This window comes from Cyphellophora attinorum, assembly GCF_001299255.1.
Source record: "Cyphellophora attinorum strain CBS 131958 chromosome Unknown Contig17, whole genome shotgun sequence".
In the NCBI taxonomy this organism is placed as follows: domain Eukaryota; kingdom Fungi; phylum Ascomycota; class Eurotiomycetes; order Chaetothyriales; family Cyphellophoraceae; genus Cyphellophora; species Cyphellophora attinorum.
This window is the reverse complement of record NW_017253245.1, coordinates 58,234-82,713: the sequence shown is the minus strand read 5'-3', so window position 1 is coordinate 82,713 and position 24,480 is coordinate 58,234. Positions and strand designations below refer to the sequence as shown.

The following is a 24,480-nucleotide window of genomic DNA, read 5'->3' as shown; positions in this document are numbered from 1 at the left end:
CCTGCCCGCACGGGCGGTGGATGGGAATCAAGCATCGCCTATCTGCTAACCGTGCATCCGACAAGCTTTGCCTATGCAGCGCCTACAGGCTTGGAAGACGCTGTCCATTCATTCGACACTCATGGGTGTCTGTAGGGTTGGAGCACAGAATCTTGGTCACGGCGCTCATTAGTCAAGCCAGCGGTTCATACACGCAGCAGTGGATGGAACTCTATGGAAGTCAAATATCGTAGTCGCGAAGTTCAGTCTGTCTCAACATGTTCAATTCGACCTCTATCTAGTACAAAACAGCATCACTTCGTGGTACCAAGATGACTCGCTGGATATTCATCACATCTCGTTCGGGGACCGAACAAGGACCTGGCAGTGATTCTGCACACGGCTAGACCTTTATCCAAATGCTCTCAAACAGAACTTAACTTGCAACGACCACGCTCGTCGTGCATTTATCTGAAATCAATGTCTCTCATCTTGACTCGCAGATCGAAAATGACTCATGCCGTAGGCAGGATGAGTGCTCTGCCCAGGTGGAGGTGGCTGTCCCTGCTGAATCGGCTTCAGCCCACTCTGGGAAGCATGGTGATGGTGAAACGAGCCTGGCCTGGAGGAATGCCCAGGAGGTTGAGCTTGGCCATAGGGTCCGGGTGGTGGCTGCTGCTGGTTGTGATGGGCTGGTGGTTGAGGAGTATAGCTTCGCTGCAGCGGGTCGTGGGGATAGCCTGCTGGTCGCTGAAGGATCGGTGGCTGACCTTGCTGGGTATGTTGCTGTGATTGGCCAGCATGTTGAGCTCCGTGGCCGTGTGGATTGATATCGGCCTCTCGAGGCGGCGGTGGGCCATAGCCTGCGCCCAAAGGTCGTCTGAAACCGAATGAATCCCGATCTGCAAGTCCGAATCTGTCTCGTTCAAGGCGCTCTCTTGCTATTGCTTCCTCCTCCCGGGCTCGGGCCTCCCGCTGCTGCTGCATCAACTCAAATTCTCGCTCTTTCATTAGTTGCTCCCGCTCTTTTTCCTGCTCTCGGAACGTGGCCGCCGGATCACCACGTTGCATGTGCAACTGCTGCTGAAGAGGCTGTCCGCGACCATAGTCGATTGATGATCGCCCACGATGCATGCTTGACACAGGCGTCGAAGCTGCGGAATGAGGATGGCTTGGAGGCAGATTAGATGACTGCCCTACCTGGGGCGCCTGCCCAGGGTTGGGCCGAGGCTCTGGAAACACGCCAGAGCCGACGCGAGAGTGAGGGTGCTGGCTCGATGCTGACAGAGACCGGTATGCAGGCGTCTGAGATGGTGGCGGAGAAGGAATGGAGCCCGGATGCGACAATTGTCCAAGGAACGTGCGGCGGTGGTCGTTGGCTTGTGGCTCAGCCGGGCGGGAAGAAGACTCCATACGAAGATTGCTCGATCCAGACATTGGTGGTACGACGGAATAGGGAGTAATCCTTGGCGATTGATGGAGGCTGCGCTGATCACCCAGAGCGCCCTGTGTTCGTGGGTCCAAGTTGTTTAGCCAAGCTTCGTGCTGGCTTGATCCTTGACCTGAGCCATAGCCTTGCTGCTGCTGCTCTCTTAGGGGATGCGGCGCAAGACCAAGAGGTGTTCTCTTTCGATCAATATCGACAGAACTGCCGTCCAGGCGTAGAGCACCTCTGCTGGGATCATATGCGGAACCAGCATGAGGCAAAATTTGAGGTGACAGTATCGATCCACGATTTTGAGAAGCGCTGGAAGGACGATTGACAGGTGATGGCTCAGGCGGGTCATCGTTAAGAAGACTCATGATATCGGATCGTTTGGCAACAGGCGGCTTAGCTGGTTCTGCAGCCGGTGTACCACTTGGACCAAATGCCATTGAACGGCTATTTGACGCCGACGTTGGGTGTGCAGCGATCTGATGCTGAGGTGCCAATGAGTACCGTGGTAATTGATCGCCTGGTCTCGAAGAAGGCAGGTTCCTGACCTGTTCGGGAGCTGCCTGGTTCTGGCTGGCTGCGTTGCTGTTGCGTACTTGCGCAATCCCTGCTTGTGCACCGTAGGGATTGCTGTTCAGACCGGTGCTGGAGATAGGATTCTGGGCTGCCGCAAGGCTAGACATGGGTGCAATATCTCGTGGCGGGCCAAGATTTAGTTGCCTAGGCGAGCCGGCGGGCAGACGGTGACCAATATCGCCGAAGCGATTCTCTCCAGGCCGTAAAGGATGCTGATGAGGCGAACTATCTCGAGAACCAATCTGGCGCGGCCCGCCAAATAGTGGACCGTCTTCTCTGAAGAAGCCCATCCTCGGTCCCAAGCCGGCGGCTGGTTTGGAGAGCAGCTCTGGACGGCGCAGTTCCTCCTGCTTCGGCTGATGGAGAGGAGCTTCGGCTTTCGCTTTCGCCACGAGATCTCCAGAGAAATTGCGTGAGACAGCATTTGACGGAAAGTCGTCCGTATAGCCTTGCTTTGTGGCTAGGGGTGGATAATCTGCTTCGAGAGGCTGCTGATCGAGCAACGGTCGTCCCATCTGAGCACCGGAAGCAATGGAAGGAGTTGCTTCGTAGCGACGTTTCGTCTGAACTGCGGGACTTGGAGGCCTGCCGATCGTCTGGCCACCAGAACGCTTGGCTTCAGCCTCCTTTGCCATAACCTCGAGGTCGGGTCTGTCCACCAACTGCCGATTGTAATGATTCTTGATCTGGGGGATATTAGTGTTGACGTAGCAGACTAAATCGACAACTTACCATTGTAGACGTCTTCGTCTTCATGAAGTCGGCAATTGCTGCAAAGTCACGACCAAAGTACGCGACGAGCTGCGGAAACTTTTGTTGCTCAGGAACAGACCAGTAGCTTGTCGGCTGATTTGTTGCCTGCGCTGCAAGAGCCAGAGCATTCTTGTCGTCTAGACCAGCATACTGCGGCTGGTCAAGATCAATCGGCTTACCCACGGGCAGAATAGGGTGGATGAATTCCTCAGCACGCAATAGTGTGCGAGCGCGCTCTCTTCCAGAAGCGATGACTTTTGGTGAGGACTTCTCCAAACTCTCCATTGGAATTTGCCCGACACCTTGACCAGCTGCTGCCAATTGAGCATTAGCCTTGTCTTCCAGCATCTGGGCCTTGGTGCGTCGAGTCTTCGTGGCGGTACCTGCCTTGCCTTTCCGTACTGCTTTCGTGGGTGTGGCGTCACTTGCAGCATCTTTGGCGACAGCGAGGCGCTTTGCTGGTTGTGATGCCGCAGCCACGTCTGCTTCGGTGCCATTGTCTCCAAATGTAGGAGCAGCAGCTCGTCGCGGTCTCCCAGTATCCGTCACCGCAACGACACCTTCTTCCCCATCACGATATGTAAGCTCCGACATCAACGCCGTGGACCGTGGCTTCGTTGCAGGAATTCGGCCTCTCTTTCGCTTTGGCTGCGCCCGGCGCCAGATCTCTTTGTACTTGGCTTCTCCTTTTGTGAGATAGTAGTGGCTTATGCACTGCTTGAAATCCCGGCCGGGCAGACTCTCAGCCATCTTTCCCCATTTCTTCGGAGTCTGACAGTATGCTTGGGTAAAGGCAAGCTGCTCTTCGTCGGTGAAGTCATCCTCCGGCGGATCGTATCGTAGTAGGTCCAGGGATATCTGCGGAGTGATGATGCCACTGGTGTCAAGGAATTCCTCCAGACGGGCATCGTCCTTACTCAACATTGGGAGCACTACAGCTTCGTGATCATAGTTCGGAACAGCGCTTTCCTGGGCCTCGCGTTCTCTGCGCTCTTCTTCCTCCTTCATAGTCTGCTCGGATAACGCAATGGCAGCTTGCAAATCGGCCTCTGTTGTATTGCGACCGCCTCGTGTACGCTCATGGCTGATCAATGGTGTAACAGAAGGTGCTGCAGAGGGAGCTGGAGATGCAGGTGCGGGTGTCATGTGCATGTCGCGATTTGAACGATCCAAATAGCTGATGTCGTCTTTCCAGAAAGCATGACGGCGGCGATACTCTTCGTGCATCTGTTGCAGATCTGCCTGACGGTCGAAGGCGGATCGTTCGAACTCTTGGCGGACGAGCATGGTCACAACTTCCTGCTGCATGTCATCATCGGATTCGTCAAACACAAACGGCTCTGTAATTTTCTTCTGAAGATAGGGCAGATTCTCGATTGGCGGCGTGGGAATAGGATTAATTGGCGGATCGCGCAGAAACCTGCCGTGAGGTACCTTTTCCTGTGCTCCAGCCTTGTCATCATCCTCCGATTGTTCTTCAGGTGATGGCAGACCAAGTTGCGACTTTGAGGTAACCACTTGAGTTGGTTCCGTGATGTTCTCTGCTCGCGGGAATTGGGGCACCAGATCGTTCGCTATCATGTTCAGGAATTGCAGACGGATGAGGTGTCCGCGTATGACCGAGTCAAGGAGGAACGATGGCGGTTTTCCAGCTTCTTTTGCTTTGATGTTCCGCTGATGCTGGGCTTCAGAAGCAGCATATTCGTCCTCGTCAAACTCATCCTCTTCCGGTTCGTCATCGCTTGATACTGGTAGTGACATATCAACATCTTCTGTCGTGCTACCGGTCGTGCTGGGAGCATTATCTGAGGCTCGAAGATTGCCAAGAAGTGTAGGTTTGGTGGACAACATGGAGTTGGCGCTATTCATGATAGAGGGTGGCTGCGGTCGAGCTTTGTCACCGTATGGTGGCAGGTTGGACTGCGATCTCGGCCCTGTTGGAGGTTGTACAGGTCCACGGCCAATAGGACTCATGATGGACGGCTTCGCGCGGCTGTATTCTGGAGAGACCCATGATCGGCTAGAATTGTTAGGCAGTCCTGCTTGCCAGCTACCTTCTCTGCCATCTCGGCCATCTCGGGTGCGTGGTCCCGTTGGTATCTGCGAGGTCTATTGTCGGAAGGAAGCAGCTTTTGTGGAGTGAATTGAGGACTGACATCCGAAATGGGAGGTCTACCACGGAAAGTTGAACCAAATGAGGATGATCTTGGCCCAGACGGAATATTTGGTGGCAGTGTAGGAGCAGAAGCGACGGGCTTAACGTCCGACTTCTGTTCTAATTTCTTGGGGAAGAGCTCAGTCGGAGCTTTCGAAGTAGGCGCTGGGCCGAAGGCCAACGATGGTCTCGGCTGTTGTTGGTCGGTCCTGAGCGCTTCGGTCGGCTGACTTGGCTTTGGCATTGAGCCTGACGGAGCACGGTCAGCTTTTGGCCCACTGGGTGGCTGGAAGGGCGCCGATGCAACTGAGGGCGAGATCGATTTAGTAGATTGCGTTCGTGGCGGAGGTAGCTTCTCAGTTGGAGTGGCAACAGGAGCAGAGGGCGGCGGCCCATAATCCAGACCAGCTGTCGCCGATGTTTGCGCGACGGGAGGCTGATGCAGACTTGAGTACGACGATTCCCTCCGAGGCTCCCCGCGCTGGAAGTAGTCAGCATCGTTGTCACGTCGCCCTTCTCGTATAGCTGTGCCGGGCGTTGCAGCGACCGAGGTGCGCCGTGTCAGGTCATATTCGGCTTTCGGAGGTCTTTCGACCGCTGAGACATGATGGCCCACAGAGCCGGCAGGGCTGGGTATTCGAGCAGGTCCAGCGCCGAGTGGTCGTCCAGGCGAATTGTCGCGCTGCCAGATGTCGTGATCTCGTCGCTCTCGACTTCGTTCGCGAACGGGATATCGATCATTGCGGTCTTGGTCAGGACCCACAGCCCGACCACGATCTATGTCTCGGTCTCGCCAATTGCTATCCCTGGACGGACTGCGGTTGCCGAAGAGATCGCGATCTCTATCGCTCACGAACGACGCACGATCTCTCTGTCTGTCCCAATCACCTCTCCCTCTACCTCGAGCAAGGCCACCTCTGAAAGAGCTGCCAGTGTCACTTGGTCGAGTCGACAGCGGCGGTATTGATTCTCGAGAACTGCGTCGCCCGCGCAGTGGTGAGGCAGAGCGGTCGCGGTCGAAGTTTGGAAAGTGTCTGCCAGTGTCTCTATTTGTGAGTGGTGGCCGCTCTGGTGGTCGCTCACGGGGAGGGTCTCTATCTCTTCGTGGCCAGTCGTCATCACGACTGCGGTATGATTGAGACGGTCGAGCATCGCGATCGCGATCTGGTTCCCTCCATGCATCGCCTGGACGGGGAGGAAATGTACCAGCGCCGCGACCTCTACCAGCAGGGTTGTACGGATATCCGCCGCCACGAAAGTTGTCCGCACGAGGTCCTCTTGGCGGGTCTCGGTCGTTTTGTGTTTGCGGATCGCCGGTACCGCGATACGAAGACCCTCCTACTTGGTACGAAGGCCGTCGGTCATAGCGTGGAGGAGATCGATCCCTTCCAGGAGGTGCATACCGGGACATGCCTCATGAAGTCGAGTGCTGGTGACTCGTGGGTGTGTCAGTGAAAAGTGGGTCGCGGATCTGAATTAAGGTTTGGCACCAAAGCGGAGCGAGTCAGAGGCGCAGGAGCCCGAGCCAGGTTGACTGGGAGTGAGGAGCGTTACGCTGCAGCCCAACTCTCGTCGCCGTTGATGATGTATGATCAGTACTTCTGCTGACTGTTGATATCGATCCACCCCTTCCCATACTTTAACGAACGACAATTTGCGACTTGATCGCGATTGGAATGACAACACTTCTCTGGTGCTTTTCGTCGTTCTTACTGGCAAGCCTCGTCGCGGACACGTGCAGTGGCGTGAGGGAGATCTTGGAGGTTTCGTTTTGACGTATCCGAATGGTGAATGATCTTTCTCGCAAACCGAAGTCCAGAAATAGAACAAAGTACGCGCGAGCAGAGACTCGACGCCGCAAGGAGCGAATTGTTGAAGGCAAGGTCGTGTTGGTGAAGTTGCCACGTGAATTGGCGATGTGTTGCGCGTGAATCGTTAAAACGGCACCGTAGAACGGAGTAGCAAGAAGCGCGCGCGGATCCAGGCAACCAGATAAGCTTCACTGAAACCGCAGCCCCTGAAAGTAAACAAGCCGTAGCCAGGAATCTGGAAACTGAAATAGATGGGTAAGGCAACTGCTCGTCTGTTGCGTTGAAGAATTGATAAAAGAACGTCGTGAAGAGAAGTGGCAGATTCGAGACAAAGCTAGGCAAGCAGCTCAGCGGAACGATCGAGGAGAGACGACAGGGATGTGGGTTAGCGCTGTCCAGGCCAGCGCAAGAACTTGATCGAACATTGGCGAATGGTGATTGGACACCTGAATTTTCAATGCGATTTCTTGGACCCACCTCCATCGACAGTCTGTGGCTGATGTCCTTGAGTATGGAGTACCTTGTGCAGCACCTGAAAGAAAATCGTGATTATACATGTAGGATGCTTTTCCGTTGCTGTTTCTGACGCTGCGGACGCTCAATTCTACACTTTAATGTCTTCAAGTGATACTTAATCTCTACGACACACCATGACAGCACCGAAGGGCACTGCGCCGCCATCGAAAGCCACTGACGCCGTCCTTGTTCAATCAGATCCAGTACCCGAGGATGCCGTACAAGTCGGCGGCATTGACTGGACTGCTTTACCAGCCGAGCAGCGCACCATCATTGCAAATTTTGTCGGAAGCCTTTCGAAGCAAGGCTTTCAGTCAAGTTCGATCGGAGAGGCGGTCGATATCATCAATGATATGGTAGGATTGTAGCCCTTCTTGCCTACGAAACTGACTGACCCTTCCCAGCGGTCTTGGCGGGATAGCGAAACAGGGCAGAAGACCACCATATTCCTAGGCTACACATCAAATATGATCTCGTCCGGCCTGCGCGACACCTTCCGCTACTTGGTCCAACATCGCCATGTTTCAGCGATCGTGACAACGGCAGGCGGCGTCGAAGAAGACTTTATCAAATGCCTTGGCCATACTTATCACGGCTCCTTCTCGACCTCAGGCGCAGCCCTCCGCGCCAAAGGCATGAATCGAATCGGCAACCTGATTGTGCCTAACAGCAACTATTGTGCCTTCGAGGACTGGATCATCCCGATCCTCGATAAAATGCTCAACGAGCAGGAGGCCGAGTTCGAGCGCACCGGAGAACGCTTCATGTGGACACCAAGCCGCCTCATCCACCGTCTAGGAAAGGAGATCAACAACGAGGACTCGGTCTACTATTGGGCATACAAAAACGACATCCCTGTGTTCTGCCCTGCCATAACTGATGGCAGCCTCGGAGATATGCTTTACTTCCACACATTCAAAGCATCGCCACGGCAGCTCGCCATTGACATCGTGCAGGACATCAGGAGAATCAATACTATCTCGGTACGAGCGAAACGCGTCGGCTCAATCATCCTCGGTGGTGGTGTGGTGAAGCATCATATCTCCAATGCTTGTCTGATGCGCAACGGAGCTGAGAGTGCGGTCTACATAAACACAGCGCAGGAGTTCGACGGCAGCGATGCCGGTGCTCGGCCTGATGAGGCTGTCAGCTGGGGCAAGATCAAGGCGGATGCTAAGAGTGTCAAGGTACGTTCTGCTGTTGCGGGTTGATGTCCAAAGCATCACCTTCCATATGCTTGCGATATCTATACTGATCCATCCCACAGGTCTACGTAGAAGCCACCGTCGCCTTCCCACTGATCGTCGCCGCCACTTTTGCAAATCCGAGCACAGCAGGCGTTACCAATGGACAGCACTCTCAAATCGAGTCGGCAGCCTCAATACAGAATGGCGGAAGATGATTGAAACACACAAAATGCATGTGTCTATATCCTGCAGAACGCCGCGCAATGCATACTTCCCAAAAAGCTATGAAGCACACGCGATCCGACCAACCTTCTTCTGGTGCCGCTGAGGACGCCACCGGTGCTTATACCTTCATCTTTAAATCCTTAGCCAGACTCAACCTCGCGACAAGCACACTGGCTGCACTTAGCAACGCAACGCCGCCCGCATAGAATATAGCAGGCCTGTACATTTGCACATCGGTGTTTTCTCCGTCGGCACCGCCTGAGGCTTGCAACAGAATTCCCGCAATAGGTGTACCCAACAAATAGCCGACCATCCAACCAGTGGTGTTCACACTCATAGCCACAGCTTCTCGACCAGGTCCCGCCACCTTCGCGACCGCAGTCGGCAGCACAACGAAGAACGCTCCGTTAGCTACGCCATTGAGGATCGCAAACAGGATCAAGACTCCTAGATTTCCTCCTGCAACCGGCCAAATCGCCAGCATACTCAGCGCATTCAAGCTCATTGTCAGAAGGAACGTGTTCGTCGGACCCGCGCGATCACATAATGGCCCTGCTAAGGTGCGACCAATTGTGGTACATGCATTGAATCCCGCCACCAAAGCTGCGCCTGTCTGGGCCGATCTCCCGGCCGACTGCGCGAACAGCGGCAGAAAGAAAGGTGGTATGAACAGCGCGAACGTGCCAAGCGCAGAGCTCACGAACAGTGCGCTGAACGGCACTGATCCGAAGAGTGACAGATCGATCAGCTTGCGCTTCGAAAATGGCTGCCTCTCCTTTACAAGCCAGGCGGCAGGCAAGCCCGTCAGCAACGTAGCCAGGCCAAGGACGCGGAACATCCAGCTCGTGCCCACCCGGTCAATGAGAGCCTGCAGCCCGATGCTCAGCACCGTCGCGCCAATCCCGCCTCCACCTTTGACCAGCCCATTCGCCAATCCTAGGCGTCTCGAGAAATATTGCGGCGGCACAGAATTCGAGATCGTGTAGATCAGACAACATCCTGCACCGACCACGAGTGAGCAGGTCGAGAACAGCCCTCCAATCGAGCCTGTACTGAATGATGCACCGACTTCGCCAACACCCAACAGCGCTACACCAAGCGTTGAAGTCCACCGTGCGCCTAGATAGCTGATAAGACGTACTCCGAAGATCCCAAGTGCGACGCTGAGGCAGAGATATAGACTGCCGACGAACGTGATCGTGGCGGTGGGCGTGTTGGTCAGCGAAGTTGAGAGGAGGGCTGTCTGGATTACGCCCCATGAGCCGGAAAGACCATTGTACCAGAATGTCATGATGCTGCACGAGGCAATCACCGTCCAGCCATAACCTCCATCCGGAATCGCAGTGGTGTAGTTTGGTTGCAGATGCGAGTGGACTTCGTCATCTGCAGATGACGGTCGATTGATGTGGTCCGTAGACTCCATCGTGGCTGTCCGTGGATCGCCTGCGCGGTATGCTTTGGCATTGGTTTGCAACTCGATGGTCTGCGTTGTTGTCGACATGTTGGTTCGCGCAAGGTAGGTGATGATATCTGGGGTGCGCTTACCATGCGCAGATATCTCTGATGGCAGATACTGCCTCTTGTAGTATCGTGGTTTGCTGCTGGATCATCAAAGGCGGCGATCCCCGTTGACCTTGGTCGCGCTGATTTAACAGGGCGTGCATGAGAGTTTGGAGGTATGACTCCCTCCCACGGAAATCTCTCCGCGGTACGTAAGAGCTGGACGCTCAAAGACCCTCCATGTCCGTGTCCAACGAGCCAGACTCCCCGTCCATATACCCGTCAGTGACTGCCGCATTCAACATAGGAAACTCCAGCTTCCTACTATCAATACTATCAGCCGCCTTCAACAGACTCCCCACCGCACTCTCCAAAATCCCACTCGCAATCTCCAAGAACTCAGCACTCTTATTACTGACTCTCAATGTCCATCGATACTCCATGAGCCTCCTTTGGTAGAACTCCGCCTCTTCCTGACTAACAGAAGTGACAAAGCACAGCCCCGCAAACGTGCCGATGAGCGCAAAGTTGAACTTGGAGCAAAAGTACCAGAACGACTGCAAGTGCTCTGGCTTGAGGCGATTGAAGAAGTCCATCGCGCTGATGAGGCGCGCTTTAGCTGCTGATCGGCAGATTTGGACGAGGTAGGGATCTGTGCTCGGCGATAGAGATCGGAGGATCCGTCGATGGAGGGTGATCTCCGTGGCGAAGTATGCGAGGTGGAGGTAGCCGACGGAAGACAATGCACCTGATTTGGTGGCGTCCATGCGTAGGTTGTCGGGCAACTCAGCCCACCAGGATTTGAGGCGGACTTGAATGGGTTTGGCGCGTTCGAGGACGGCTTTGGTGGCGTCGTATGAGTGTTGGATGTCGAGTTCGGCCTGTAGGGAGTAGAGCTTCTCCAGCACTTGGTTGAGCATTTTTGACAGGCTGATCAGCTCGTTGAAGAGGGTGCGGCCTTTTTCAACTTCGCTGGCGATGTCTTCATCTTCGCCGACGGCGTCGTCTGGGAAGTCTTCGCTTGAGACTGGCTGGACGGCCCAGTTGTTAAGTGAAATATGGGGTGGTCGGGCATAGATCAGTGCCGACCATGTGTCTTGGTTGAAAAGCGCCCATGCTAGTCTCCGCCGTAAAGCCCGCTCCCATACTGGTATTCGCCAGCTCGAGCAATCAAGATGTAGACCGAGATCTTGTGCGATCGCAACCACCTGGCAAGTGAGCTGCCATGACGTGATGTTGCGAGGTCGCTGTAACAGTAGGAGACCAGCTTGCACAGTGGCGATCTTCGGTCGTTGTGATGTCTCTTGGAGACTCCGGAAGGCGACCTCTTCTAGGATGGAGACGTCGGGTTTATGGTGCTTAGCCAAGTCCGCTTCGTATGACCACCAATTCGAGGCCAGTATATACACAGCAGCGAGTAGTGGTGGAGAGAAGACCCGATAGCTCGAAGCGTACCGTTCCAGAAACAAATCTTTCTGCAAGATGGGGAAGCTGGGATGTACTATACGGAAGAAGAGTCGTATCAAGCCCTGCCATGTGGAGCAACGGTCTGCTCTATAGTGTCGAGGTCCTTCAGGTCCTGAGCCTGGCCAGGTTGGTCCGCGTCGGCGAATTGGTGGAAGAAGTCAGTTGGCCCGACCTTGCGAAAGGTTCCCGTTTCGGCGATGCTCTCATCTCGAGCATCGTCGTAAAGTCGTAGGTCTAATAGTGAGTAGTCATGCTCGTCGGTCGGGCCAACGTATTTGGCGTACTGTTGTAATTGGAGACTGCACATGCCTTAGTCCTGCGGCAGCGGCCATGTGAATGATGGTGCAATAATGCAGCAGCTGGGATTGATGGGGACGTACCCGAGAGTCTGGCGACTTAGTAGGTCTGGGTAAGCCTCGTCAGCTAGCTTGGAAGCCGGCTTCATGCCTTGGCCTTGAGCGGCGGAAGCAGGCATTGGAGGGGAACTATTGCTGGGGCTGTTATCGTTATCTTTCACAGCTCAAGATAGTGAAAATCGAACAAGAGGGATCGCTTACTATGATAGACGAGTGGATGAGCCTAGAACGGAGTTATTGCTGATAGCAGAGGCACGCATTCCGGAGTTCAAAGATTGGCTAGGTCGGCCCATCAAGGAACATGGAGTGCCATTAGACATGCATGGCATGCACGAGGTGGCATTAGGTGGGACGGTGCACTGGGTCTGACGTCGCCGACAGGGTTCGCAGGCGACAGCGGACGGAGCCACCGCGTATTCAGTGGATGAGGCCGCGCTATTGTTAAGGTGAGAGGTCATGTTGGTGGAGGTATACGTGCCTTCAAGATAGAAAGATGTCACCCGGGCGAATTGGCAGGAGCCTCATGCCGGGGCACTCTCTGGACCAAGCGAGCTGGCCGGTCGTTCCCCGTGAGATAGCCGTATGCAGCAAGAACGAGACATCGGCAGATAATGCAGGTCTGAGGATCTGGAACCATATGACTCGTCGTATGCCATATCTACGCTCGGCGGTACTATGTGATCAACCTACGCAGCAATAACAAAGGTCGAATCGACAGGGGACGGACCTCGAGGTTAAAGGTGGATAGACTTGGATAAAAGGCTCTTCAGCTGTCCTTGGCCACTCGTGTGTCACGTTTGTGTATCTTCCGAGTCCACCATGACCTACCATGTAGATATCGATGTCAGCGACCAACACGCAGGGCTTTCTTGGTAGGCATCTACCGAGAGATCTCGCTGATGTTCCGGAAGCACAATGGCGTATGATCGGAATTATGCTGGTGAAGCGACCCGCGTGGAGAATCGATCTCGTAATAGCACAGGCCTCTTATCTCGCCTGGAGCTAATTGGTTCCGAGGAACTCGAGTTACACAAAGGTTCATGCAACGTATATTCGTTATTCAACCGTGACTCGTTATCCATTCCGCTGCAGGTCAGGACTTTTGCAGCATTCATTAATCGTTACTCAATCATACTCCCTTTTTGTCTTGGTATAGCGCTCGGAGTAGTAAGACTTCCTGTCATCATCTTCTTCATCAACCTCGACGTCCTTCTCCTCCCTTCTCCTCCGCGATCGATGGCGACGATGCCGCCTGTGCTTCCGCTTCTCGTCTCGGTCAGATACTTCATCCGGCGACGGCGCTCTCTGTGGCGAATAGGGTCTCGACCTTTCGACGAAAGTATCATTGATGTGGCTCTCCGTCTCATGGTAGCGATCTCGCCGCCCGTAGTAGTCATCGTCGTCGTGGTGGCTACGGTGCTTTCTTCTCCTCCGGCTTCTGCTCCTGTCTCTCCCAGTACCGCTCGCAGCATGGCTAAAATCGTCGTCATCAATTCTCTCTCCACGATGATCGATCAGATATCGACCAGCGATCGCAGCTTCTGCTCCGGGCCGCTCGTGCTTCCTCTCCCAGACGTCGTGATTCTTGATTTCTGAACGACGAAAGCCAATGCTCCGAGATCTCCTCCGAACGTCTGAGCTTGGCGAATGGTCATGTCGGAGTGCAGTCGGTACCCTGCGCAACCTGTCGGGCCTGGCGCCAACCGCAACATCGACTTTGCTTCGCCTATCGCCGCGACCATAGACGCTCCGCTTGTCATCATCCACATCCTCAGTCACCCGCACGTCCCTCATAGCATCCACAATGCTCCTGCTGCGTACCGACCGTTCTCTTCCAGACGCCACCACTTCGTAGCGCCCTCGCCCTCCGCTCAGATCGTTCGCGTCAATTATAATAGCACCTGACTCAGTCTTCTCAGGCCTGATGATCTCCCAATCTGTCATTGCCCCATTGTCTCGACCTCGACTGTCCAGCACGATGACATTGCTGTCAGAAGATCTAGTAACAAAATCGTCTCTGTCACTGAGCATGTCGTATTCAGTCCGTGTCGATGCCCTGGGCCGTGATACCAGGGCGAGATCCCGGTCTCGATCCCTGTCTCGATCACGGTAGTACATGTCACGGTCGTAGACATCCCTATCGACGACTTGGCGCCGGTCAACTACCACATCGCCTTTGGCCAGCGTTCCTCGTCGTTCATAGCGTCGATCATCGTCAAGAGACCGCCTGTAGTCGTCTGCGTAGTAGTGGCCGTCCCGGTCTCGATTCTGATAGTCACGCTCGTAGTATTGGTCCCGATCCCGGTCACGATAGTCCTGCTCGTAGCGTCTGTCGTGGCGATAGCTGTACTCACGATCATCTTCCACTGGGCGTACGCGAGATTTGTTGGTTACTTTCTGTTCACGGTCCCAATCACGGTCCGCCATAACGCTGAAGGTATGCAGGCCAGCACCCTTTGGAACAGCACAATCGACGGCAGTCAGGAAGAATCATAGAGTTCCCCAGCAAACTGTGGTCAATGAGGAACACAAACTTGTTTGCTGTCAGGCTGAGAGTGCGGACTGATACCTTGTACTGGGCTTGTACGAGGGCTTGGAAATGACGTTAGGCGCTGGTGGTCAGTGCGTTGCCGTTGTGCCCAAAATCCACGACGCTATGCGCATGGCCATCCCATTGTGGAGCTGATTGATGGAGAGGGTCGAACATCTCAAGGTCTCGTTGACCGATCGATGCAATTTTGACAGACGGAGTTCAGCTCGGTCGTTTTCGTCGACAAAGAGGGCTAGGCCTGCTAGACACATCAGTATGCCTGTACATGCTAAATATAATTGCTTGCCGTGGCTTGACCCAGACTACCCCGCTCTGGATATCGAAGTTGCACAGTGGTAGTCAGCCGGCCTTCGGTAGGTCTTGGTCGCTGAAGTCAACCGGTCTGGTGAGTGACCGATCGTGAAATGAATGCGGGACACATGCCTATATGGATATTCCTCCTAGCATATCGAAATCGCACTTCTGGTGTGCTTGCAGACGCAATTTAGCATTGAACATAACTCAAGGAATGCCCAGCACGACCCCGAGAGCTCCTCGCCAGTATTGCCATCGGCCATTTCGACCTCGGCTGCACAAGTAAGACGAAACGCTTCATCCTTCATGGTAAAACGATCGCTAAGGACCTGGGCCGGCACGATGTGTTTGAGACGTCAAGGTAACGGCCGTCCCCAACTCCACGCGTATCGAAGACATAGTTGTGTAAGCCATCTTGTCTCAGCTTTTTGACACTCACACGACCGACTATTCTCGTTCTTTGCGATCTTTACGTGGAGCTGTTCGTCCCTCTGGTAGGGAATCTCAGTCCATTCTTTCTCGTTCACGTCTCTCTTCTGTCGCTGTACATACACTATCACTATTACCCCCTTCTGCCAACGACTCCACGGTCCACCAATATGCACGCTCAAACACTCGCCACCATATCCCTCCTCATCATCACCGTCACCACCGCCAGACCCCTCACAACCCGCCAGACCAACGCCTGCTTCATCATCGGTGACACCGCCCTCCCCGCCGAAGTAGCCGACACCGCAACATCAATCTCCTCCTCCATCACCTGCTCCTCCTCCGCCACAACCCTCTCGGGCGTCCCCGACGTCACCTCCGGCTCCATCAGCTTCTCCTCCATCGACTTCACCAAGTCCGCCCTCTCCCCCCTAAGTTTCGCACTGAACGAGTTCGCGACAGCAACCCGCTCGCCGACACGGATCTGAAGCGGTTTCAGGACAGCTTGAATGTCTACCTTGCTACCGAGGTTGGGGTGCGCAGTGTGGATGGTGGGTTGGCGATCAAGGTGCCCAAATTCTTCTTGGAGTTTCAGGTTAGCAGGATACAGACGGCGCAGGGGAACGCGCCGGTCGAGGCCGGGTTGCAGGTGGATCATTTGAGGGATAAGGTGCTGAAGAATGCGGCGGGTGAGGATGCAAGTTTGTTGGATGAGGTGAGGAGTTTGGCTGGGGTATTGAGCTAAGGTCGAAATGTTTTCAGAACCAGAGTAATTTGGTACAGGAGCAACTTAGCCGAATTTTCGTACAAACAAACACGGCGCGGAGCACAAGGTTCAACAGCGAAGGCATCCTGTTCCCATCGACCATTTGCGATCACCCAGCCTTTCAAGATCTGGGCGATCTCACGGACCAAGCTCGCGCTTCCCGCCCTTCTCCCAGTCCCTCAGCACATTCTTCCTCACCTTGCCCGTGCTCGTCTTCGGCAGCTCCTCGATGATCTCGAGCTCTCGAGGCACCATGAATCTCGAGATCGCGCGATTATCTTTACACCATTGGATCATCGTGTCGTTGTCGAGCTTGGAGTTGCTCTTGACTGTGATGTAGCCCTTGGGCCGTTCGCCCCATTTCTCGTCCTTCACGGCAACGATGGCGCATTCGAGTACTTCTGGGTGGGTCACGAGGATTGATTCCAGTGCTACTGAGGAGATGTTCTCCCCGCCTAGATTCAGGATTAGTAGGTGATTGGAGCTCTAGAGTATAGCCTGACATACCAGAGATGATGATGTCCTTGGCTCGATCGAGGATCTGGATGGCCCTGCAAGCGCGTCAGTGGTCATGTAGTCAAGCAGAACGAGCAAAATTACCCATCAGGGTGCCACACAGCCAAGTCGCCCGAATGGCACACACCACCCAAGAACAGCTTCCTCGTGGCCTTCTCGTCCTTGTAGTAACCTCTTGAGCAAATGTTCCCATCAAAGCAAATCTCGCCAATCTCCTTCCCATCCTTCTCAACATTGATGATCTCACCACGCTCGCCCTCTTCCTGTTTGATGACTCTGCAAGGCAGGGACGTAATGAAGCCGTGTCCTTGCCTTGCCATCTTCGCGAATTTGTCTTTTTGATTGGGAAGGTCGTCCCACTCGGGCAGAATGTAGCCCTTTGTGATGGGACCATATGTTTCAGTCAGGCCGTAGACATGAACGGGGTGGAGGTTCAGAGAAGTCATCTGCTCGAACAGATGGGCCGTTGGAGGCGAAGCTGCGACCGCGACGCGGACCTTGTGAGGCATCTTCTCGGCATTGCTGTCGTTGCAGAGCAGGGTATTGACTGTAGGGGCAGCGCAGTAGTGTGTGATACCTTCCTCCTTCAAGAGACGCCAGATCTCTGGATAGTCGATCTTGCGCAAGCAGTAGTGAGTTCCGCGGGCAGCTGTGATTGCCCAAGGGAAAGTCCAACCCATAGCGTGGAACATGGGCAAAGTCCACAGATATTTCGCTCGTTGGCCATCGTGGAAGTTGAGCCCTGCTTCAATGACATTTCCTAGAGCAGCCAGGTATGATCCTCGATGGGTATATTCGACGCCCTTGGGTCTGGAAGTTGTCCCTGAGGTATATGCCAGGGCATTGACCGCCAGTTCGTCAGGTGCCTGGGCAAACAGGCCTGCCCAGCCGTGGGATCCCAACTCTTTGTCATATTCGTAGCCCTCCAGTACGGCTTTATCGAATTGTCCAGAGTCAGCATCGGTGTCGGTGTCGACAATGATCGGGATGTGAGGGTGCTTCAGTCTATATTCGTCGAGGAGGTGCTCGTACTCGGCATCCACAATGATGGAGTCTGCATCTGAGTGCTCGAAGATATATGTAATGTCATCAGCCTTCAGCCGATAATTTATAGCAATGTTAACAGCTCCAGCTGCGCCGATCCCAAAGATTGCCTCCAGGAAAGCCGGGGTGTTGGTGCAGAGAATACCGACACGCCGATACTTCTTCTTCAGCAAATAGTATGCAAAGGCTCTTGCTCGATCCGCGAATTGGGCATAGGTCCGGCGCAGGATCTTGCCATTGGCGGTCTTGTGGTAGATTGCAGTCGCCTGCGGCTCGATAGCAGCAGTACGGGGCAGGAAGAATGCCGGTGAGAGAGTGTGGAAATTGAACCAGCCGTTGGTCCCGTTCTGGCGGCCATCGATGTTGAGGTTGTTAATCGAGCCCGGGGGACTGGTTGCGGCTGCGGGGAAGAGGTGGCTGAATAGCGAGGCCAAGCGGGATGTCGCTTGGGACGCCGACATGTTGCGAGGACTGCTCAGACAGGTCTCTAAGGGTCTGCCAGCTCTTCGCGCGGTTCACGTCTCGCGTCGACAGAGCCTGACCAGCAGGTGAACTCTGTACGGGCGATCATCGTGGAATAAATACTAAATGCCCTCGGCCAGTTGGGACAGCTAACAAGCTTCAAGCCTCCCCTTACCCCGACCCGCCAAGCAAGCATCCAGATTGCGGGCTGCATTTTCCGATCGGAGGCTGCGGCCTCGACACTTCGGGTACAGTCGGCTTCAGAAGAGACAAGTCCGAACGATCTATGGAATACGAAAGCACTGGTCCAGTGCCAGGCGGTCTACACGACGCTCACTGTCGTGCTCGCGCAACTCGTAATTGCTGTAGATTACACATGGCTGGTTCCATGTCCATGCCATGACCCAATATCCTGCCCGTGCAATGATGGTACACAGGGCCGCCCTGGCGATGAACCTCATCTTGCTACACCGGTCGTAACCAGCATCTCTCCAGAACCTGGTCTGCTGAGCCTATCAATCCCCAGGTGCTCTTTCCCGTCGCGTCCCATGTAGACACCAAATGCGTAACGAGCTCCTGGTCGTTTCTCTCGCCAGTCTCCAGTCAAGCCAGCAGGCGTACCCACCAAGCGTGCCACGAGGTCTGGCTTCGTCCGGACGTTCCACAGCTCTGACATTAATGGCGATGCGTATAGATAGCTAAGCTGATCTGCGATGGTGTCGATTGCGTGAGGTAGGTAGCGCTTCCGCTTGGGCCAGATCACCGTGAATGATATGGCGTAGATGGAGAGGAAAACGCAGAGAGCATAATAGCCAGGTAGACTGGCCTTCATGCGCACGTCCCCACTCTGCAGCAACTGTGCTGTGAATACGCCGCCGGCGAGAGCAGGAATGAGACCGGAGAGGACACTCACAGCGGAGGTCAGAGCCACTTTGTAGTCTCGGTTTAGTATCGCCTCGACCGTCACCCACAGTGGGTAGCTAGCTTGGTAAGATAGAAGCAAGCTGCGTTCAGCTGATGCACCCCTCGGGCTCGCCAGGTTGGCATACGGCTGAGCTGACCGAAAGAAGACATCGATGGGCTGCCAGAGCAGGAACAGAATCATGCCAAGTAAGGATGGCAGGAAGCTGTAGAGGAAGTTGGACGACGAGAACCCGTCCAAGCTCGTGATGGAAGGCAGAAGAGGTCTGAAGCCGTCCTGAACCGCACGATTGACAAAGCTTACCACCAGAAAGGCAGTGAGCAAACCCGCGGCACTCACGATCCACGCGATCACAGCGATGTCCCGCAAAAACCATGGAATTCGGCGATATCGGGTAAATGGTGAGTGCATGCTGCGAGTGAAGGCGGAATCGTAGGAGTAGCGTTGTCGCTCCACATCGAAGCTGGAATCTTGGGACCCAGGCTCCTTTTCGGTGAGATTCGCTTCGACTGAAATCCTCTTCAGGAGCGCGTTATCACCGCCAACGGCATAGAAGACGTCAGGAGTTCGAGATGTGGTCCAGTATCCCAGCATCAAGGACATGGCAGGTATATGAGGTCTGACCTGCTCCGCAACCTCAGTTCTCTCAAAGTACTGTGCAACGTTGCTTCGAGAGAAGAGCACAAAGAGGTCCGCCAAGGAGACTGGATCCCACATCAGACCTGACTGCGCACGCCAGAAACGCAGTAAAAGTGACGCGATCGCCGTCGCAAGGAGCGCGTAGAGTGCTACCAGTGTCCACCCAATGGCCTGAGAGGCGGTCCATCTCCACCGCACTGGTCCATCGTCCGTCACGTACTGCGTCTGATACATGCAACTCAATAGAGGTATTGTAAAATTCGTGATCCAGAAGACCATGAAGGCCGCCCCAAGCCATTTTTCTCGAATGCGAAACCATCTTAGATCAGGTAGTAGAAAGTTGCGTGGCGTTGCGCAGAAGTCTTGCAAGACGTATTCCTGAGTTCGAACGTCCGACATGCTGAGATAAGGAGCGCTTCTATAGATCGCAGCTTCGATCGAGAAAAGCCAGAGTATTAAAGATGTGCCCAGTAGTTGGGGTAAGTATTGAAAAACAAAGTATATCGGTGTCGTGAATCCGTCATAATCGTACAAGCCATGATTTCGTGAAGCGTAAACATTCGAGAAGATGAGCCCGGCAAGGAATAATAAGGATGCCAGCAAGAATAACCCGAGCCAGAGGGGACGTAGTGGCCGGGGCTTGTAGCCAAGGTCGCCCCATCTTTGCCCCTCTGGTGGTTCGATTGCCAGCATTGTTTCGTCGGATGTCGTCTGCTGCTGCAAGCGGCGCGGTGCTTGGAAAGAAGGTGCTGCCGGTGACAACGCAGTGTGTGGTCGAGGAGCCGCAATAGGCGCAGGTCGGTATGGCACTTGTGGGGAGAGCTGTGGGATAGTAGACGAGACGTTCTCGTAAAGCGGGCTGTTACGACCACGTCCCAATACATCCTCGTCGCGAGTCAATTGGTCAATAGCAAATCGGATGAACTGCGCGTCGTCGGCATTTGGTGTCGGAGGACTCATATTCTCAAAGGACGCCAGACCACTTGCCCTTTGGTGGCCGATCGTCATGTCAGGTACTTGGGTAGGATGTTGTACAATGGGTGTCGATATTCGTGATGGCGGGGTTTCATAGCTGGCTCTGCTGTCGTCGGAGTGCTTGCTCGAGACTTCAGAACCATAATCTGAAAAGTATTCACCAGTAGCCGCGGACGACTGAATAGACTGTGTTCGAGATACTCGAGGCCTTACTGCTTCTCCATGTCAGCACATACCCAAAGTCATTTTGAGGATCCTGTCGAGGGTGCTTACACTGTACATTGAGCAGTTGGACTCGATCAGGGGTCATCACTTTCGTGGAATGTCATCAATGCATTAGCTCAATGCAGGAAAACAGATACATGCACCGCGAATGTAGCAAAACAAGAGACGACAGGCTCTGAGAGCCACTCGTAGAATAAGAAGCCATCAGCAAGAGAGGTTGGTGGTGGCTGGCCGACACAGCACTGTTTTTGAAGCCCCAACCTCCTCAATTACCACGACGCTTCGTGGTGCCAGAAGTGTAGCAATGGGTAGTAGATTCGGTGCCATCAATTCAGTGGCCAACAAGTTTCCATGTCACTGAGAGCGACAGCGTGTTTGAGAGTCTTGACGATACGGAGGCAGCAACTTGTTTCTTGCATGGTGTTGAAGCAGTAGGTACGGCGAGTGTTGAGCCCGACCAATTAGCAGGCTCGAGCCCGAGATACGGCCCGCTTTAAGTCTCCACAGACTTGACTCTCAACACTGGAACTCTGTAAATCAAGTTGCGTTGCTGGCAGCAGCAACACTGATGGACCAAGTTGACGTTGTTCTCTTCTGACCACGCCGAACCAAATATTTGGCCACTCAGGATGGTGTAACAGCGTCGCAAAAGTGAGATCAGGCTGGCTCGGAGGGCGAGCTGGCTCTACACCCTCTGAATGTAGTAGCTTGTGATTGGCATGTCCTCTCCACCTAGGCCACCTTCTAGGCATGCACACCCCAGTGTTTCCAAGGGTTGTAGCCAGAAGAAACGGGGCTGCGAAGTAACCTGTAAAACCCAGACCTCGCGCCCAATGTCTCATGATCCTGCATACCATCATATCCTTCTTTGCGAAGCGTAAAACTTGCTCTTTCGAATGTGTTCCATGCCAGATAATACTTTGTATTGCAGAATCGCTGGCACACAAAGTAGAATTCTTTCCCTTGACTGAGAAAAAGCATCAACCATAGTCGGAGAGTGCCTCGAGTTCAGTGGGAGTTGTAAGCAGTGGCCCTTCTGCGGATTTTGCGGTCGAGGTGGCTCCGATTCTCATTGGCTGAAACAATCCTTTTCGACTCGACACCCTCAGCCTCGCAATATAGGGGCTCAGTACAACCGAGTCCTGACAATGCGTCCAGTCCGCCTTAATAAGCAGTCCGGACATCTGGTATGGATCGGGACGGCTCTATGCTGCTGCCGCGACTCCTGATGGATTACTACCACAGCCAGCTCGGGTGACCGAAGTGTGCGGCCTGGCAATACCGTGGGTGCTGGGCACATTGGGCAGTAATACAAGTGGTATTTTCCACAGTCGACACAGAGGAAGGTAGCGGGAAGCGGCTCCTGTGGTTGCCTAGGGGCTATCCAACTGCTCGCTATCCCAAGCTTATCCTGACCATTGTATTCAGCACTGGGACGGGCGTCCTCCAGGAAGTTCCAGCTTATGGCCATTGCCCCGACGTACGGTGTGAGTGCTCCGCAGAAGATGCAACCATAGCCGAACGTGATTCCGTGCTGCTGGTGCTGCTGCAATGGCGGCGGCATCAACGTCAAGCCAGAGTTGGGCATACCAACCCCGTGATGGCCAGAACCGCCAGCAAGAGACTGCAGGAATTGTTCGTTGGGTTGGAACCCTGCCGCGTAGTCATACGACGAGCGATGAAGAACAGGCGCCGGAGCGGTGAGTGTCTGAGCAGCAAGTTGTGCCGCGTGTGCGCTGGTCAGATCTGCATAAAGGCCATCTGCGGGAGCCGGAGGCTGAGCAACGTTCTGCTGGCGGGTTGGACTGACCGATGCCCAGAAGGGCGGCATGGACAACAGCGGTATTTCTGGCGCATTGATGGCTGTGGTCGTGGTCGAAGGCATCGCGTCATATGGAAACGCCAGGAGGCGTTCGATCTCGTCTTCCGTCATCTCGAAATCGGATATGATGAGAACTGGCAATGGAAGCGGAGGGACAGGCGGTCGTCTTGGTGCGAAAACGACTGAGGACGAGTCAACGGAGGGTCGTGGTTGGGTCCAAGCCAGGTGAGACGATGGTTTGATTGAAGAGTGCCGATGGATCGATGAGAGATTCAAAAGCAGTACTCGTCGATTTCGAAGGCCTAAGGTACTCCCGCGGAATCAGAGGCCGGATGCCTAGAGTACACCGTGTCAAAGCTGAAAGACACCCTACGCACTCGATGGGAAGGCCAACTTGAAGGAGAAGACGTGGTCGATCGGAGAAATCGCAGTCGTCGCAACAAGTAGGGGCTGTGGATGGTACGAAGACTGAATGGCCGATGCCCAGATCAGCGAGTGCAATTGGAATAAAGATTAAAGAGAAGGTAAGAAAGGAAAAGTCTTGCGAGCGGACAGAAATGAAAGGCCTTCGAAACTCAGGTGTGGATAGGCAGGCAACTCCCGCCGTTTTCTAAGGGCTGACTGCTATTAGCAACCTAGAAGCACCCATACCGCAGCGCTAACAGAGGTCCGTAGGTTCCTGCCCCTGGTGCCGACTGGGCTATTCTTTTGCAGTCGTGTCTGCGTCCTGGGAACAGCAGAACCTTTCCCCCATGACTTTACGCGAGAGTCTGCCGTTGCATTCAATCATTGCGACTGGGCTTCCCTTCCCAAACTGTTGATATCTCTTGTCACATCACTTATCGGCCATCGAATGCACGCCAGCACTAGCGTCTAGGCTGTGATATCAGTGTTCTAACAACTGTTGCAAATGCCTGAGGCTCTTTCAGAGTGCGACTGTGTCTGGTTCCGGTTCCTGAGAGCAATGGCAGCCTCGACACCATGGCGTCTCATATTTGCCTCGTCCCAGTAAGAGCTGTGGCAACAGCCAACGACGGACTGCAGCAACTGGCTACTTCTCAGTGTCAACAATAGGCTCGTTCACAGCGACCGGCACATCACGCACTGATCTCGAGCTTTCCATTTCAAAGAAAGGGAGATACTCCAGTATGACACTGCTAAGCTCAGATGAAGAGCGTTCAGATGAACCGCGTCCGCTAGCACGAACGAAATAGTCATACTCATTGACAGTCACAGAACATCTCAATGCTATCGCATCCCAGATGAACACAGGAAGGCATGACGGGAATTGGACCTTGTACGATCGAGGATCATTGAGGCCATGTTACAGCTGCGTCAGGCGCACAGATGAGACTTTGTCGTGTCGAAAGGAGCGTCTACTAATCCGATGCGACATGCGAAGAAGCCAGCCGTGGCGGCTTCTGGCCAGCACAAGTTCGTAAAGTCCTCACTAACTTCTTGAAATATTGTGTTTAGAGTAAGTCCTCGATACGACCATTGTCAGACAGTCGTGATTCAGAAGCACAACCTGCTTTGAGCTGTCATATGGGCTCGCGACAAGGCTGTGGACGAGTGACCGATTAACTAACCCCGGATGACATTGAATCAACCTCCTGCCTGTTTTGCTTTGCTTTGTGGACGCTCATATCGACCGCGGGCTTGTGGGAAAGCACAGTGCTTGCAAGTTAACGCCGAGGTATGGGTCTGAGGGTGGATGCTTGAAGGTGTCGACTTGACTGTCTTCACTGTCTGCAACCACTCCATTACAAGCAGCAAAATTATTTCAGTCAATTTTGACCGTGCAACTTTGGTACTTCTACTACCATCTTAAGGACTTCACTTGCCGCAGAGTAATACATAGCAGCACCCTTCAGC

At 54.1% G+C, this 24,480-nt stretch overlaps 8 protein-coding genes across 8 annotated transcripts; 2 read left to right on the top strand and 6 right to left on the bottom strand.

The window, feature by feature from the left end:
- Positions 1–456: 456 nt before the first annotated feature.
- Positions 457–6,309, bottom strand: AB675_5742 (uncharacterized protein; the record flags this gene model as incomplete). The annotated part of the gene is made up of 3 exons (XM_018145980.1): positions 457–2,676; positions 2,723–4,843; positions 4,900–6,309. 3 exons carry the CDS (start codon positions 6,307–6,309, stop codon positions 457–459), a joined length of 5,751 nt encoding a protein of 1,916 aa, XP_017998761.1.
- Positions 6,310–7,359: 1,050 nt separating this feature from the next.
- Positions 7,360–8,627, top strand: AB675_5741 (Deoxyhypusine synthase; the record flags this gene model as incomplete). Its single annotated transcript, XM_018145979.1, has 3 exons — positions 7,360–7,581; positions 7,630–8,412; positions 8,493–8,627. The coding sequence occupies 3 exons, from the start codon at positions 7,360–7,362 to the stop codon at positions 8,625–8,627; spliced, it is 1,140 nt and encodes a 379-aa protein (XP_017998699.1).
- Positions 8,628–8,755: 128 nt separating this feature from the next.
- On the bottom strand, positions 8,756–10,138 carry AB675_5740 (Riboflavin transporter MCH5; the record flags this gene model as incomplete). The annotated part of the gene is made up of 1 exon (XM_018145978.1): positions 8,756–10,138. The coding sequence occupies one exon, from the start codon at positions 10,136–10,138 to the stop codon at positions 8,756–8,758; it is 1,383 nt and encodes a 460-aa protein (XP_017998734.1).
- A 226-nt stretch (positions 10,139–10,364) lies between these two features.
- On the bottom strand, positions 10,365–12,079 carry AB675_5739 (Transcriptional activator protein DAL81; the record flags this gene model as incomplete). The annotated part of the gene is made up of 3 exons (XM_018145976.1): positions 10,365–11,612; positions 11,684–11,903; positions 11,985–12,079. 3 exons carry the CDS (start codon positions 12,077–12,079, stop codon positions 10,365–10,367), a joined length of 1,563 nt encoding a protein of 520 aa, XP_017998783.1.
- Positions 12,080–13,085: 1,006 nt separating this feature from the next.
- Positions 13,086–14,387, bottom strand: AB675_5738 (uncharacterized protein; the record flags this gene model as incomplete). The annotated part of the gene is made up of 1 exon (XM_018145975.1): positions 13,086–14,387. One exon carries the CDS (start codon positions 14,385–14,387, stop codon positions 13,086–13,088), a length of 1,302 nt encoding a protein of 433 aa, XP_017998759.1.
- A 1,017-nt stretch (positions 14,388–15,404) lies between these two features.
- AB675_5737 (uncharacterized protein) lies at positions 15,405–15,979 on the top strand (the record flags this gene model as incomplete). Its single annotated transcript, XM_018145974.1, has 2 exons — positions 15,405–15,649; positions 15,697–15,979. The coding sequence occupies 2 exons, from the start codon at positions 15,405–15,407 to the stop codon at positions 15,977–15,979; spliced, it is 528 nt and encodes a 175-aa protein (XP_017998723.1).
- Positions 15,980–16,138: 159 nt separating this feature from the next.
- On the bottom strand, positions 16,139–18,021 carry AB675_5736 (Acetate/butyrate--CoA ligase AAE7, peroxisomal; the record flags this gene model as incomplete). The annotated part of the gene is made up of 3 exons (XM_018145973.1): positions 16,139–16,455; positions 16,508–16,551; positions 16,601–18,021. 3 exons carry the CDS (start codon positions 18,019–18,021, stop codon positions 16,139–16,141), a joined length of 1,782 nt encoding a protein of 593 aa, XP_017998690.1.
- A 458-nt stretch (positions 18,022–18,479) lies between these two features.
- On the bottom strand, positions 18,480–22,716 carry AB675_5735 (uncharacterized protein; the record flags this gene model as incomplete). The annotated part of the gene is made up of 2 exons (XM_018145972.1): positions 18,480–20,770; positions 22,200–22,716. The coding sequence occupies 2 exons, from the start codon at positions 22,714–22,716 to the stop codon at positions 18,480–18,482; spliced, it is 2,808 nt and encodes a 935-aa protein (XP_017998805.1).
- Between the last annotated feature and the right edge of the window lie 1,764 nt (positions 22,717–24,480).